This window comes from Sebastes umbrosus, chromosome 23, assembly GCF_015220745.1.
Source record: "Sebastes umbrosus isolate fSebUmb1 chromosome 23, fSebUmb1.pri, whole genome shotgun sequence".
Taxonomy (NCBI): domain Eukaryota; kingdom Metazoa; phylum Chordata; class Actinopteri; order Perciformes; family Sebastidae; genus Sebastes; species Sebastes umbrosus.
Genome location: NC_051291.1, coordinates 20,507,947 through 20,525,616, shown reverse-complemented (window position 1 = coordinate 20,525,616; position 17,670 = coordinate 20,507,947). Strand labels below are relative to the sequence as shown.

The 17,670-nt window shown below is 40.9% G+C and overlaps 1 protein-coding gene across 1 annotated transcript in view; it reads left to right on the top strand.

Moving 5' to 3' along the window:
• flncb (filamin C, gamma b (actin binding protein 280)) overlaps positions 1–17,670 on the top strand; it is a 51,107-nt gene that overhangs the window by 19,301 nt on the left and 14,136 nt on the right. The window contains 20 exon segments of the mRNA XM_037761035.1: positions 2,116–2,253; positions 2,335–2,461; positions 3,085–3,221; positions 3,376–3,569; positions 3,655–3,768; positions 3,856–3,999; positions 5,444–5,567; positions 5,725–5,885; positions 5,969–6,059; positions 6,250–6,419; positions 6,498–6,569; positions 6,571–6,616; positions 7,450–7,715; positions 8,707–9,304; positions 12,082–12,255; positions 14,268–14,430; positions 14,531–14,691; positions 14,798–14,965; positions 15,826–15,949; positions 16,031–16,191. Coding sequence (XP_037616963.1) covers positions 2,116–2,253; positions 2,335–2,461; positions 3,085–3,221; positions 3,376–3,569; positions 3,655–3,768; positions 3,856–3,999; positions 5,444–5,567; positions 5,725–5,885; positions 5,969–6,059; positions 6,250–6,419; positions 6,498–6,569; positions 6,571–6,616; positions 7,450–7,715; positions 8,707–9,304; positions 12,082–12,255; positions 14,268–14,430; positions 14,531–14,691; positions 14,798–14,965; positions 15,826–15,949; positions 16,031–16,191 — 3,333 coding nt within the window.

The following is a 17,670-nucleotide window of genomic DNA, read 5'->3' as shown; positions in this document are numbered from 1 at the left end:
TTAATCGCACGAAAAAAAAACGCTGCCAGTGTGTAACGGCCTTACCTCTGCAAAAAGGTCAGCTCAAATTACATCCCAATTAAACAGATTTCCACAAACTGTCCCATAAATTTGTGTTTAGGGTCCAAGGATCTCATCAGAGCGTATTTGGTGAATTTCAGTATGATGTATTAGATTTTCAACAGAATAGAGGAAGCTTTCATTCAGCACCAGTCCTACACCAACCATCTCACTCCAACTATAAGTAAATTATAATTACTGTAATAATTTATATCTGATAATATATAGATTACTGACATCCAGAGAAGGTTGTTGACTGTGTGTGTGTATGTGTGTGTGTGTTGGGTCACTTCATGCAAACATCTTGAGGCAACATCAGCATCTATACAAACACTCCAGTCCTCTTTTTATTCTTTAATTGTATTACTTTTATGCAGAAAATATGTAAAACATGAATGTGTGAGTTCCCTCTGATCAGTTAACTCTTTAGAGTAACGACTCATGAAAATAACCGTGTTTATAAAAACAGTAACAGATTTAAACGTCCCATATTGTAAAAAGTGAGATTTTCATGTCTTTTATAATATAAAGCAGGTTTAAGTGATATACAAATACTGTTAAACTATCAAAACGCTCAATATACGGAGAAAATCACACGGCCCGTATTCAGAAATTGTGCGTTTGAAACAAGCCGTTAGGATTTCTGTCCATTTGTGATGTCACAAATATACAATATATATAGATCATCACACGGTTTTAAACATAAACATTCTAAATGTGTCCCAGTTTATTTCCTGTTACAGTGTATGTAAATAACACCAGCTGATAGGAAGTAAACATGGACCCAAACTGTTGCCTAGCAACGCAATTCCGTTGCAATTCCGTTGAAATGCACTAAAACGGAGCGTTTCAGACAGAGGGTAAATACAGGTAGATTTAGGCAGACCGTATGAGGAAAATAAAGTTTTTTTTAACATTACAGCATGTAAACATGTTCTAGTAGAAACATAAAATACAAGTATGAACCTGAAAATGAGCACGATATGGGACCTTTAAAATACATATAATACAGGATTTAAACAGTAGAACTGAGTACCTCCCATGAATTTGATGAGCCTAAATGTGACTATTTAGAGTTTTTTACACTTATACTGTATAGAGGCCTTCATCACCATCATGATCTTCACCATTTTTATCATGTGCTTCATCTCTCCTCTTCCTCGTTACAATAACCCTCCTCTTCCTTTTACACTCTTTTCAATGTTCTGCACTATGTTCTTTTCTGATAAAAATCTGTTTCTATAGAAACTTCACAGTGATTCTCAGCGTTTTTGTTTTATCTCTGAATAATATACCAACTTGTCAAGTTTGTCTGGTACATTTATATATATTTCATTGTTTTTCATTTGTTGGAGTCATGAACCTGCAGCTCCTCCAGACTTTTTTGTTTCATCCTCATCTTTGCGGCTTTTTCTTTCCAGCCTCAACAAACTGCTTCTGATCAGCTGACTAACAGATAAACTCTGAGTGTGTGTTTATTCCGGGTTTAACTATATATTTTTTTAGACTCATGACATTTTCTGATGTTATTTTTGATAAATCCTAACTGTTACCTCTAGGGTTAGTTTTTGGATTAAGTCTTGATTTTAGGATTAAAAGAGTCAGAATGAGAGAAAGCTCACGGTTAGGCTTAGTCTAAATCTACTTTAAAACTTAGTCCACACTGACTCTGATTTCTAATCATCTGTCACACAGAACAGAAAATGTTTTTTGTGTGTGCATGTCTGTAGTCCTGCAATATATCCTCAAACAACGGTTCCTATGATATCTTACAAAAAGTTATTCCTCATTATTTGTTTGTTTTCCTGTTTTCCAACAACAACGTGTCAACTTCTGCTCATTACATGCAGAATTAAAGTATTGTTTTTTAAATTTAACTTCCTCTAATGTGGTATAAAGTCCGAGTCGGTGTGGACTGGACAGACGGTCTCTGGTCTGTGATGGTCTTCATTCAGGGATCAGGTTTAGGACTACTGTTAGTGTCATTATGATTTGACCATCATCTCTCAGTCTAACCAGTGTCCCACCTCCTCTCCCTCTGATTGGTCCTGGCAGCCTCTAACCCCAATGCCTGCAGGGCGTCGGGTCGAGGTCTGCAGCCGAAGGGTCTGAGGATCAAAGAAGTGGCCGACTTCAAAGTCCACACTAAAGGAGGCGGCAGCGGCGAGCTCAAAGTCAGCGTGAAGGGACCAAGTAAGTAACACACCATGTTTGAAACGCACCTTTTAGTAGTGTACCCGATGAGCAGCTCTGATGGTTTTATTCTGAACCCAGAGGGTCTGGAGGAGCCGGTGAAGGTTCTTGAGATGGAGAACGGGATGTTTGAGTGTAACTATTATCCCGTCATGACGGGGAAATACATCGTAACCATCACCTGGGGAGGACACAGCATCCCACGCAGGTGAGACGGTCAGCTGATATTATTATTATTATTATTATTATTATTATTATTATTATTATCATTATTATTATTCACACTGATGAAGTTCATCCAAACAGGAAACTCATGTAACTAGAGAACTATAGGAGACCCAGGATAGAACCCTGAGGGACTCCAGAGGCTCAGATTTGTTCAGATAGATAACTTTATATAGTTTAACATAAACATGGTAATTATGTGTAATCATTTCTATAACACTTTAAGTAAAGGTGCCTACAGTTGCCTCTAACTTCTAGATATACTTGGTACTTGTGGCAAATTGCTAACTTAAATTGTTAACAGTAAAATATGACGTTAAGACATATTTTGTAATCAGCTTCAACAAGGAGATTTTAATGTCTAATCGTATGATATTTGTAGAAGTTTCTCTGGCCAGATTCTAATTTTATTTCTCATTAAAATATACAAATATGAAACAATCTCATATTTAGTAGAAAATATCGTCTGTTGGCCTTTTCAGTCTAAAATACAAACATTTATATTTCAGTACTTCTAGTTATATATGTAACGTAATGATTTATATTTATTATATTTGATTTCCATCTTTCTGTCTGGGATTATAATATTTATGTGTGTGTTTTCAGTCCGTTCGAGGTGCAGGTGAGTGAGGAGGCGGGGCCTCAGAAGGTCAGGGCCTGGGGTCCAGGTCTGGAGACCGGTATGGTGGGCAAGAGTGCCGACTTTGTGGTGGAGGCCATCGGCACGGAGGTGGGAACTCTGGGTACGTCACAAAAACACGACCAATCAGAAACACACACCAGCTGCTCAGAGTGATTGGCAGGTGGTTGGGGGGAGGGGCTTAAAGAAACAAACACTACCTACTGGTTCTTCCTCTACATCTGTAGTCCCATTCAAGGTGTTCTGACGGTCTGCAGGTTTCTCCATCGAGGGCCCGTCTCAGGCGAAGATCGAGTGTGACGATAAAGGCGACGGGTCGTGTGACGTCCGATACTGGCCGACCGAGCCGGGCGACTACGCCGTGCACGTCATCTGTGACGACGAGGACATCAAGGACAGCCCCTTCATGGCTCACATCCTCCCCGCTGCCGGAGACGTCTTCCCAGAAAACGTGAGACCAGAACCTCTCTGATCCGGTTTCACAGGTGTTTTATCGTTGAACGGTGAAGGTGATGAGCGTTTAATGTTGTCCTCAGGTGAAATGTTACGGTCCGGGTCTGGAGCCGGTCGGCTGCATCGTCAAAAAACCCGCCGACTTCACCATCGACACCCACGGAGCCGGCAGAGGACAGCTGAAGCTCTACGCTCAGGTGAGTGCTTCGACATGACGTCATGTGTGATGATGATGATGATGATGATGATGTGAGGTATATGAAATGAGTGTTTGTGACCTCCAGGACGCCGAAGGTTTCCCCATCGACATCCAGATCACCGATAACGGAGACAGCACCTTCTTCTGCGTTTACATTCCCACCAAACCCATCAAACACACCATCATCATCACCTGGGGGGAGGTCAACGTTCCCAGCAGCCCCTTCAGGGTAAACCACCACCAGCAGCACCAGCAGCAGCACAGTCACACTGAGCTCAGGGTCGGCGGTTCGATACCCAGCTCCTCCATCCGGTCCACGATACGAGCACTGCCATTCACCATTTATCAGTCATCATCCATCATTAAACCAGAGATCCATCTGCACCTCATTTAACCACTGAGGCAGACTGACTGACTGATTCTAAATCTGGGAGAAAATGAAACAATGAAGAAAGAAACCAACATATTATTCATTAATTAATATTTAAAGCAAAATTCAGATGAAAACGGTGCCATATTTGTTATTGTTTAAATCAGTGGCTCCCAACCTTTTTCCTTAAGGGAGCCCTTTTTCTATCACTCAGTAAACTGACTAAGTGACATATTTTATGGATATTTCATATTACATTCAATGCATAAAAATAACAGTGCACTAATAACTGATAAATGGTACAATTAACCCAAATAGTGAACGCAATAACAGCTGGAAGTTTGTGTAAAATGAGTGATTTGGATGAATTCTGAGCTGATTATTTCGTGTGAATACCGCAATATTATTTTTAGGAATTTTTAATACAGTTTTCTGTCTGTATTTTAACAGTTATTCATACATATTATATTGTTTTTTTTTTGAATTTCCTTGAAAAATTATTATTATTATTATTATTATTATTATTATTATTAATAAGCCTCTGTGAATATAACTGGTGTTCAGGTCTTCACCATGTTCTGATCCTCTTTATAACTTAAATAATAATCCAAACTTTAAAAATAACAAATTTAGTTTTCTCCACATAAATGAAGGAAATCCTGATATATAGACCATCTGTATATATTTAAAAAAAAAAAAAAGTTGTCTTACACCCCTTAAAATCAAGAAGGCCTTTCAACCTCTCATGAAGCTTTGGCGACCCCTAGTGGGGGTTGGGACCCTCAGGTTGGGAACCAGTGATTTAAAGGATATAATTTCACAGATAGACATATTTGCATGGAAACAAATAAAGTGGTTCATTTGGCAACAGACAGTACAAAGAACAGACAGTAGTGCTGTAAATACAGAAATATAGTTGACCAAGGATAGAACCCTGAGGTACTCCACAGACCCAGGTTTGGCTTATAATAATCACTTATAAATAAATGACGGTTATTATAAAGTGTTACCCAGATTATTTAAAGGATGTAAAAAATAGATGAAAACAAATCTGCTTCACAAAAGATGAAAAATACTCAAAAAGACGAATGCAAGAAATATTAATAAATTAAAACAGACAAATGAGAGAGAGATTTAAAAGTGAATGAAATTAACAATAAATAAACAACAATAAATAGTGTTTACTGTTGTGTAATACTTGTATCCCCCCAGGCATTAAATATAGTTTTAATAGTAGTGAAACTTTCCATATTAATAAATGTTTGTTCTGATCTATTTCCACACTTTTCTATGATGCGTTCAGGTGACGATAGGAGAAGGCAGTCATCCAGAGAACGTGAAGGTCTACGGTCCAGGTGTGGAGAAGACGGGACTGAAGGCCAACGAGCCCACCTACTTCACTGTGGACTGCAGCGAGGCCGGACAGGGTGGGACCTGGTTCTGGTTCTGGTCCAGCACCAGACCTCTTTCATGTCTTTTATCCTCTTATTATTTATATATCACATTATGTTTCCTTACGGATGACATCTGCTGTTCACATCACTGCTGAAGTGTGACTCTGAACCAGGTTTATTACCCCTGCAGGTGACGTCAGCATCGGGATCAAGTGCGCTCCAGGTGTGGTCGGCCCGGCGGAGGCCGACATCGACTTTGACATCATCAAGAACGACAACGACACGTTCACGGTGAAGTACATGCCCCCGGGCGCCGGCCAGTACACCATCATGGTGCTGTTCGCCGATCAGGTGAGAGCGTAGACAGGAAGTGTGCTTTTTCAGGTGTTTCCTGTTAAAATGAGACGTTTAACAACCCTTTTATGTCACAACAGGAAATCCCCATCAGCCCCTTCAGAATAAAGGTGGATCCTTCACACGATGCAGCTAAAGTCCGAGCAGAAGGACCTGGACTCAACAAGACAGGTGAGCTGGTTTCAGGTGATCCTCTTCATGTCCTGCAGAACACAAATGATTTTATTTAGCATAAATGTATAAATGTATGATAAACTTAATTATAACCAGCGGTTGAGGAAGTATTTAGATCCTTTACAGCCATATGAAACCTCCAATTCATTTGTGTTTAAATATTTAATTTGTCTTTAACACTCTGCAGGAGTTGAAGTGGGTAAACCGACCCACTTCACCATCTACACAAAGGGAGCCGGTAAAGCTCAACCTGAGGTTCATTTCACCGGAGCAGCTAAAGGCGAAGCTGTCAGAGACTTCGAGATCATCGACAACCACGACTACTCGTACACCGTCCGCTACACCGCCGTCCAGCAGGTCAGACAGAACTCTGATTAATAGGATTATTAATGATGGAGGTGAGTGATAAACTGAGTTAACTGGAGTCTGTTTCAGGGGAACATGTCCGTCACTGTGTGCCACGGAGGAGACCCCATCCCTAAGAGTCCCTTTAACATCAGCGTGGCCCCCCCCGCTGGATCTCAACAAGGTCAAAGTTCAGGGTTTGAACAACAGTGAGTACATCTGAGTCTGCACTAACCAGGAAATGAGAAAACATTAATCATACAGGAAGTCAAGTTCAGCTTCAGTTCAGACCGACAGATATCCTGAGATTGATTCTTCAAAAAGATTCAGACGTTTGTCAGACTTATTTGTCGGATATTTTTCGGACTTTTTTCCCGACATTTTTCCGACTTTTTTTTCTGACATTTTTCTGACTTTTTTTTCTGACTTTTTTCTGACAGTTTTTGGACTTTTTTTCAGACATTTTTCAGACAGTTTCAGACATTCTACAGACTTTTTTTCCTGAATTTTTTCAGATTTTTTTCTGGCTTTTTTTCTGTCATTTTTTTGACTTTTTCGGACATTTTTAGACATTTGTTCTGACATTTTTCGGAATTTCTTTTGGATAATTTTTCCAGACATTTTTCCAATATTTTTTCCAACATTTTTCTGACTTTTTTCCCGACATTTTTGGACATTTTTCAGACATTTTTCAGACAGTTTCAGACTTTCTTCAGACTTTTTTCGGACATTTTTTGGACTTTTTTCCAGACATTTTTCTGACTTTTTTGAGATGTTTTTTGTGAAAACATTTTTTCAGACAATTTTCAGACTTTTATACAATTTTACAGAATATCTGGTCTGGAACAATAAATTGTTCCTTAGAGGTGGTTTGAAATCCGGTATCAAATACTGGTCATGTTGTGTACCAAAGCTCCAATTTTATGACAAAGGAAAAGAATAAATTCACATAATTCTGAAATCCTACAAACACTAGTTGGTAAATAAAGTGTTATAAGCTGTAACTAAACCTGGTGTATCTGTGTCTGTGTGTGAATCAAAGAGGTGGACGTTGGGAAGGACGAGGAGTTCACCATCAGTACTCGTGATGCTGGAGGTCAGGGCAAACTGGAGGTCAAGATCACCTCGCCGTCACGGCGACCGATCCCCTGCAAGCTGGAGTCGTCGGGCTCAGCCAATGAGGCGCACACGGTGAAGTACATCCCCCCCGAGGAAGGACAGTACAGAGTGGACATCAGCTACGACGGAAACCCCGTCCCAGGAAGTCCCTTTACTGTGGAGGGCGTCATGCCGCCCGACCCCACAAAGGTTCTTAAAGATGTTTCCCTTAAAGCTTCTTTTAAAATTTACTCAGAAAACAATACGTATCTTAAGTTTAACTATCCTTTAAAACTCCAACAAATTAAATATCTGTTTAGTGTTGCAATATAATATATTAATTTAAAGTGAAATCTGTCGTCCAAAAACTATTGATAACACCTAAATTAACTATTGAGGATGGAACCTGCCAAAATCTAAAATAAATAAATAAATGACTGGATAGAGAAATAAATATATGACTGGATAAAGAAAGAAAGAAATGTCTGACTTGATAAATAAATAAATATGTCATTAAATGCAGCAAAAATAATATGAAATAAATGTAGCCATTAATTAATCGATAAAATGTGACATAAACTGATATTTCTGTTTTAATTTGCCCCCTCATTTGCATAATGAGGCAGAAATGCAGAAATAAATGTAAAAAGAAAAGAATACAGAAATAAATACATTTTGGGAAATAAATAAGGGGTGAAATGCAAAGGGGAAAATCATGTAGAAATGAATCAATAAATCAAATATTAAATAAATAAATACAAAGTGCAAAAATAAATGAATGAATAAAAAATAAATAAGAAAATAATTAAGAAAAATAAAATACAAAATAAATGAATGAATAAAAAAAATAAATGTAAAATAGATAAATGAATTAGAAAAATGTATAAGAAATAAATACATAAATTTATAAAAGGGGAAATTAAACAGAAGAGTAAATAAATTAACGAATTAATACAAAGATAAACAAATAAAGAAGCAAATTAACACAGAAATATCAATTTATGTCACATTTTATCAATTAATGGCTACATTTATTTTTAATATCATTTTTGCTACATTTAATGACATATTCATTTATTTATTTATTAAGTCATTTATTTATTTATTCATTTATTTTTTATATTGGCAGGTTCTGTCCTCCATATTAACACCTTCTACCAACAAACCTTTATAACATGTCTCCTCTGGGTCTACCTTCCAGGTCCAAGCCTACGGTCCAGGTCTTCAGGGTGGCGTTGTTGGTAAACCGGCGCCCTTTGCCATTGACACAAAAGGGGCCGGTACCGGTGGTCTGGGTCTGACGGTGGAGGGACCCTGCGAGGCCAAGATCGAGTGCCAGGACAACGGGGACGGATCCTGCTCCGTGTCCTACCTGCCCACCGAGCCCGGTGAGTACGCCATCAACATCCTGTTTGCGGACCAGCACATCCCCGGGTCCCCCTTCAAGGCCGCGGTCCAGTCGGCGTTTGACCCCAGCAAGGTGACGGCGAGCGGGCCGGGCCTGGAGCGAGGGAAGGTCAACGAGGACGGGTCCTTCACGGTGGACTGCTCTAAAGCCGGAGAGGCCGAGCTCACCATTGAGATCGTCTCTGACTCCGGAGCCAAAGCTGAAGTTCTGGTCCAGAACAACAGCGACGGGACCTACTCCATCACCTACACCCCACGCCTCCACGGCATGTACACCATCACCATCAAGTATGGAGGACACACCGTGCCAAAGTTCCCCGCCCGCCTACAGGTGGACCCGGCCGTGGACACCAGCGGGGTCAAGGTCCACGGACCGGGAGTGGAACCCAGAGGTGAGGACTGGAACATATTCTACTTCTACCCGGTTACAGCGTGGTTTATTATCAAACCTAAATCCAGAATCTGCTCATCACATCTGTATCTATTAAAACCCCTGATCACATCTATTTACTTCTACTTTTACTTAAAGAAACACAAGTTAATAATAGCTTGTGTTTAAGAAGTAAAACCCCAAGATTTAGTCTGAAGTTAAGAGTTGTAATCTAGTTTTTAGGGCTGTACCAAACGCATAATGTTATTTTTCTGGGGGGGGGCTGTATGTAGGTTCACTTGTGCCCAGTGTCAGATAAAGATCAGGCTCCACTGATATTATCAGTATCTCGTGTGATAACATTTAACATTTCCAATAACTCCAGAGCGTTGTAAAGTCCTAAATCAACATTTATTTGAACAAATTCCAAAATTCATGTTTTTATCTAACGAAATAATCTGCTTCAATCCATATTTGTTGCCGTTTAGCCTTTCAAAAACTAATTTTCACCGCAGTCAATAAATTGTTTAGCTAGCTGCTCGATGAATCGATCTTAAAGAATTTCCTATGAAAAACAGGGAACATTTTTATTTTTTTTACCCGTTATCCAGTAATATTTTGTATTTTTAATATTATTTTCGTGATCTCACAGATCTACATTGTGCATTTATTTCATATATGTATATACATGTATATTTTAAAATATTGCTTTGTATTTTATTCCCAATGTTTTGCATAGGAAATGCTACATAATAATAATAATAATAATGAATTTAATTTATATAGCACACTTTGAAATACAGCGAAATCTCAAAGTGCTTCACATCCAGGGCAAATCAATCAGTACAACGCTAAGACAATTTACACAAGAAAACATATGATTAAAAGCGTCAAAATAGGATGAATAAAATTGTAGACAAATTACTTCCTGACGTCAGTTAAAAGCAACTAAAAAATACTATAAAATCATAGTAATTATAAAACCCTAGGGGAAAGCTAGAAGGAACAGGTGACATGACATTCAAATACTCATCTACCAGATATATTACATTTCACTATAAAATAACAAGCCCTTAAAATACCATTAATTAATCTTTAATGTACCCTCGAAAACACTTTAAAATCTAAACTAGGGCTGTCGATAATAACACATTAACGTAAATACGTTTTAACGCCACTAACACATTAATGAAATTGATCTTCCTGAGGTTTTAGTGGCTCAGTTTTAAAGCTAGAGTGAAGATACTGGTATCATCCGAAACTAGAAAAAGCTGATGAATCCATCGGTACCAACCATGTCATACTAGCTTGTCATGAAGGAGGTTAAATAACGCTCCAAACTTACACTATGTGTTGGCGAGGAAAATCTGTCATGGCCATTTTCAAAGGGGTCCCTTGACCTCTGACCTCCAGATATGTGAGTGAAAATGGGTTCTATGGGTACCCACGAGTCTCCCCTTTACATCATACATTACATTACATTACATACATTATCGATTGACACCCATCATTTTTAAGTAAGGATACACAGCTTTAATTTTGTTGAATTTTTTAATTACCTTAACTTATGTACTTTAAGCTGAAGTAGGTGAGATTGGAGCAAATATGATTAAAAAGAGTTATTCTTGGGCGCCTGGGTTAGCTCAGTTGGTAGAGCGGGCGTCCATGTATTAAGGCTTGGCCCTTTCCGCATCCACTCTCTCTCTCCCCCCTTTCAAGACTCTATCCACTGTCCTCAATAAAAATGGAAAATGCCCCCAAAAAAATAACTTTAAAAAAAAAAAAAAGAGTTATTCTTAGAAAACAGTCGCTATATCGTGACAGTAGTACATGAAACAGGTAACCTGAAAAAAATGATGTGCCTCTGTGTCCTCCGGTGCTCCTAACGGCATCTGCAAGATTTCACAAACCGGAGGAAAGAGCTGATCTGAGGTCTGCTGTCCATCTGCCGTCTATGAGAGCCGGCTGTCAGTCACTCGTGAACTCCGACCAAACGGTCAAACTAGGCAGAGCTGATCAAATAAGAATCAATATTCTGTTACGTTAATGCCTATTTCTCTCCTCAAATGTTTTCAGAATCATCTTGTAGTGCACGGTTTAGCTGTAAAATTAGAAGTTTGTGACGCTGCCGCCATTGTGAAATCTGGTGAAGGAAGTTCCGGTCACATGACTGGAGCACAGCCAATAGAAACGCTCTCTCAATGAAATTACCTGTGATTGGTCAAAGTCTCCCGTCACGGGCTAGATTATCTAAAGCCTGAAAACAGAGCCATGAGGAGGAGCAGAGGTCTAGTTATCTCTCAGAACACTTGAATTGCAATATGCTGAAAGGTTATTATGGGATTTTTGCCCAATGATGCCAAAATATACTGCCTACTGAAGCTTTAGGTATCCACTAATGGACTCTGTTGTTGAAGCCTACAGGGTAAATTTAGCACCTTTCACATGTTCCATAAACTGATGTTTAAACTGGTTCACAGCCACACGTTGTTCATTGTTGTTTCCCTGATGAAGGGAATCGTTTTAGCTGGTTTATTTACTGGACTAGAGTCAATTATGACAGTTAATAAACTCTCAACAGTACATTTACAGTTATAGGCTATTATGGTATTTTACTGCATGTTGATATGCACGTGTTGCATTCAGCTTCTTTTAGTGATCAATTCTTTAAATCAGATTTAACCTAAATAACATACAGGTGGGGTTACGAGTTCATCAAACTTCTCAAACACTCGTTCATTAACTCGTAGAAGTGAACAACCAGGGAACTGAGAGTTGATGTTCGTCTCTTGTCTCCAGGCGTCCTGAGGGAAGTGACCACCCATTTCATCGTGGACGCCCGGGCGCACCACAAGAGCGGCGGCAGCCAAATCAAAGCCTGCGTCTCCAACCCGTCGGGCGCCAACACTGACGCCTACATCACCGACAAAGGCGACGGGACCTACCGAGTGGAGTACACGCCGTACGAGGACGGTGAGGCGCTGAGTGTTTTATTGGTCCTTGGAGGGAGGAGGCTGGTTGGAAATGGAATCAACGTTTGAGTTGTTTCTGTAGATAAACTCAGTCTGGAGGGTTTGCTGCTGGTTTATGGATGTTTTTCACACATTATAATGTTGAAATGTGGTTTTCATTAAGCTCCTGTTTTCCCCTCTGCCTCAGTAATGAGGAAGAGGTGAGCGAGACACTCGTGGCTTCAACAAATCGCAGGCATTTTATTTTATAGGCTGGTTTAAATCCCAGATAGATTAAGTTTTCTGATGCTGTTAGTGTTTGTTTACAACACAAACATGGAGTGAAAGGTATTTTGAATTACGGTACAGAACTGTCTTGAAGTAATATACAGTTGAGAGTACAGTATACAGATATATAAAGGTATTAAACTTTTTATAAAGTTGGTGAATGCAGTGTGTCCTGTAACTGAAGACCAGCAGAGAGACGTGGGAGGTGCTGAGCGTCTGGTATTAATAACTACAGTGTGTCTGCTCGCAGCAGATGGTTTTCCACTGATAGTAATGTGTGACATGTTGGAGCACAGTGCATTGTGGGACAAAAATACTCCCTGTGGAGGCTTCAGTCAGACTGGGGTTTTAATGAAAGGTGATTCTCTGTCTGTCGTCATCTGTCACAAGAGAACTGGGGTTATGATGGGTAACTCCCAAGTTAAGAGTTGTACTCTAGATTTTAGGGCTGTACCCAATAGCTGGAAGCTTCATTCAAATGCTGCACAGCTTTGTTTTTTTTGTTTTTTTCATATCTATTGATTGTGTTTAAAGCCCGTATTTGTTTCCAGTGTCAGATAAAGATCGGACTCCACTAATATTATTAGTATTCAACTATTAGTAGAATCAGATTCCAGTGGTGGCTGCGTAGAATTGTTTCAGACTCTGTGATCTAAACATTTTTCAATATTTCCAGAGCGTTGTGAAGTCCAAAAGTCAACAATTATTGAAAAAAAAAGATAGACGTAATAATTTCCAAAATTCACAACATGTTTTAATCTAACGAAATATTCTGATTCAATCTATATTTGTTGGTGTTTAGCCTTTCAAAAACTACATTTTCACTGAGGTCTATAAACTGCTTGCTCTCTCGCTCGCTGCACACTAAGAGAGGATCACACCTGTATCAATGGGGCAATCTAACAGCAACAATAATTACATTTATATTTATTTGATTTGATTTTATTATTATTGTGTCATGCATAAATGATATGCTTGGATGTTTTTAAATCTACCGACTTCCAGGGTCAGAGGAAGGATTCCTGTTCTGAACTGTGCAACTAAAGACCCCTGACTCTGTGATAAGTTTGCTAGAACGTCAGATTCAGAGCCATAATTGTGCTTGATTTGAATATATGTTCGTAATTTTGTTTTTAACAATATATCTTTCAACTATTTTTCTTCAACTCTAGCAAGTAACTTAACTTATCATAACCACAATAACACAAAATCAGGTTTTTTCCCTGATTTAGGGAAGTGTTGTCATAAAATATGACGTCACACATTCGAAGCTTCATTCGAAAAAACCTCAATAGAAGCTCTGAATTTAAAAAAAGACACTGGGTACAGCCCTACTAGTTAGTTTTCCCCGCGTAAATAAAGCATCAAACAGGACTAGAAGTCTATAGTAACACTAACTGCTCCATGAATCGGTCTTAAAGTATTCCCTATAGAAAACGTTTTTTACCCGCTATCCAGTTATAGGTTGTATTTTTAAAGGTATTTCAGTAATCTCACAGATCTACATTGTATATTTGCACCCCCTGCTGGACAACAAGTAAAGGTTTTCCGCAACATTTTCCTTAGGCAATGCAATATGGCCGATATTCATGGAGTAACGTACAGAGTGCAGATGGTTGCAGACTATAGTCACACTAGCTGCCTTGTCGAGACCCTTTTGTATGTTACGTACCCTGACCTCTAGTAAAGTTTGACCCGTGAACACGCTACATGTTACATGTTAAACTGATGTCTGTCTGTCTGCAGGTTTGCATCTGATTGAGGTGTTGTTTGATGAGGTCTCGGTGCCTAAGAGTCCGTTCAGGGTGTCGGTGACTGAGGGTTGTGATCCCAGTCGAGTCCGAGCCTACGGTCCAGGTCTGGAGGAAGGACTGGTTAACAAACCGAACCGCTTCACCGTCGAGACCAGGTGATTTACTGCAGTTCTTCTGACAGCAGGCCTGGATTAGCAATCAGACGAATGTCTCAGAGTTTTAACTCATTCCCTCTCTGCCCCGTCTCCTCCTCAGAGGTGCTGGCACCGGAGGTCTTGGCCTCGCCATTGAGGGTCCATCTGAGGCGAAGATGTCGTGTAAAGACAACAAAGATGGCAGCTGCAGTGTGGAGTACATCCCCTTCACTCCTGGAGAGTACGACGTCAACATCACCTTCGGAGGCCTTCCTATCCCAGGTGATGGATCTAAAGTCCAGGACTCTGTGTGGTCTGGTCTGGTTTAGAGTTTCTAGTTTCTGGTTCAGCAGTGACTAATCTGCAGCCACCTCTGTATGTGTTGCAGGGAGTCCATTCCGGGTCCCAGTACGAGAGCTGGTGGATCCTAGCAAAGTGAAGTGTTCAGGTCCCGGCCTGGGAAGTGGAGTCCGAGCCCAAGTCCCTCAGACCTTCACGGTAGACAGCATTAAGGCTGGCGTAGCCCCCCTGGAGGTCCAGATGTATGGACCCACAGGTAAGACCCCGTCCTGATGAGTCTTCTTAGACCTGTGAGTTTCTTCATCTCAGTTTAAGACCTTCGGGGTTGGATTTACCAAAGATGGTTTCACACTGGTCTGAAACAAAAAATCTCTTGCAAAGGCCACACATGTGTGAGGCTGATACGTACCCTCTCCGATACCCTAGATCCTGGGGAAACCCAAACAAGTCCACCTGAACTAGACCATCTTAACTCTTTTACGTTAATACCAAAAAGGACTGCATGCAATTCATTCTGGAAAAACAATATGACCTGAGACCCTTAGACATTCCAGTTAGACCAATTAGAAACCAAGATGTTCTAGACTAGTATGGACCGAAGACCCAGTTTGGTCAGGTTTTAGGGTTTTGGTCTGCCTGAAGACCCTTTAGTCCTACCCTAAAGTCCTAACCATAAATGAGTCTTCACCTTAACTCTTCGTGTACGTTGTCCTAGTCCAGAACCAGTCCCTGATAGAAGGGTCAGGCCAAACCCAAAGGTCAGGTTTTGGGTTTTGGTCTGCCTGAGAACCCTTTTGTCCTACCCTAAAGTCCTACCCTAAATGAGTCTTCACGTTGACTCTACGTGTATGTTGTCCTAGTCCAGAACCAGTTCCTGGTAGAAGGGTCAGGCCAAACCAAAAGATCAGGTCTTTGGGTTTCGGTAGGCCTAAAGACCCTTTAGTTCTGGACTCAAGTCGCAATCATGAACTACCTGAACTCTGTGTATACTCAATTCTGGTTCAGAACCAGTCCCTTGTAGAAGTGGACTACTTTTCCCATCCTTCTTAAAGTCCAAAACTCAAACTTACTCTAACAACAGATAGAACTTATTTTGAACCTCCGGTTGCCCTTCAGGTGTGACCGAGCCAATCAGCATCACCGACAACGGTGACGGTACTCACACGGTCAACTACACCCCCGCCAACGACGGCCCGTACACGGTGTGTGTGAAGTACGCCGACCAGGAGGTCCCTCGCAGGTTAGTAACAAACTCATTCGTATCTAAAGAAGTCACAATCTAACTGGTTCAGGTCTGACCTTCCAAACCGTCTCCTCTCAGCCCCTTTAAGATCAAGACGTTACCGGCTCACGATGCCAGTAAGGTCCGAGCCAGCGGTCCGGGTCTGAATTCATCTGGAGTTCCAGCCAGTCTGCCGGTCGAGTTCACCATTGATGCCAGAGACGCCGGAGAGGGACTACTCACTGTTCAGATCCTGGTGAGTCCCAGGTTCCCATCCTGAAAGGGGTCCTTCTGAACCAGTTCAGGTCCCAGGGCCTGTTCACCTTATTCTTTGTCCTATCTAGGGTGCTTCCGCATTACATCATGTTGTGTTCTCACTTCAGTTTAGAGCAGAAGTGCCATTATTTAGCTTGTCTGAACTGTTGTTGTGTTACGGACTCTGTTAACCCCTGATCATGTGACTTCCTGTCCCCCCCCGGCGGGGCTTGTTGCTGCTGCTGATCATGTGACTTCCTGTCCCCCCGGCGGGGGCTTGTTGCTGCTGCTGCAGGGTCCAGATGGGTGCAGGCGCGATGTCTCAGTGTTTGTGGAGGACTGGGGCAGGAGGGTGTGGGAGACTCATATAGTAAAGAGAACCATCCCCTTCAGTATTCATAGGAGAGGCTGTGTAAGGCCTGCACTCTGTCACCTCCTCTGTCACCTCCTCCCTCATCACCTGTCTCATGTCTCCCCTCCTTCGTCCTCTCCTCCTCTTTCTTTCACATTTTTCCAACACATTGTCACTCCCAACTCGTTAAATACCGCCGCTTGGTCAGCGCCCCTCGGCATCAGAGACTGATGCACAGGGTACCCCTCTAGTGTTACTTTTGGACCGACCAGGGACGTTGTGTCAATATACGCTCATTACATGCGTAGTGTCCTTTCTAAATTAGGTTTAGGCAACACAACCACTTAGTTAGGGATAGGGAATGGTCATAGTTTACGTTAACTTCACTGACTAACAACTCACGTGACTAAAGACTGACGTGACAAAATAAGTCAACGTTACTTTTAGCCTCACACGGGGCACCAATAGCGCCTCCTGGTTAAAAGTCTTGTGTTTGTTAGACCCGTCCACCTCCCCTCCCTCCGCCCTGAACGGACTCTCACGCTATTAATACTACACCGACGGTCGAATAACACTGTGGGTGGGTTTACATTGGAGTTAGTTGAAAGCCCGGTTAATCACATACTGTCGCTAAAGGGTGCCTCCGTGCGTCGGTCTCCGATGCCGAGATATGCTGACCAAACGATGACATTTGAAGAGTTGGGAGTGAGAACGGGTTGATTTTACATGTACAGTACATGAAGAGACAATAAAGAAAATAAGGACAAAGAATCAAAGTTAATGTTTTTTTAGATCTTATGTTTAAATCTTTAAAAAGTTACATGAAGTTTGGTGCAGCAATAGAGAATGATCTCTCTGGTTAGCCAGTTATAAATCAAACATTTAAGAATAAATAACTAAAACTGAAATGCTTTTATGTTCTATTAAATTTATTCTCATGAATATACATATTGGGTATCTGAAAGGCAACTATGGGTACATTTAATATCAGCCGATAAATATCATCTTCCTCCTCCTCCTCCTCCTCCTCCTCCTCCTCCTCTGTGGTCTCCATGTGAACTGACCTCCATCAGTTTGTGTGATGAATTAATAGACAGATGTGGTGTTCAGTTATCCTCTAACCTTCCTCCTC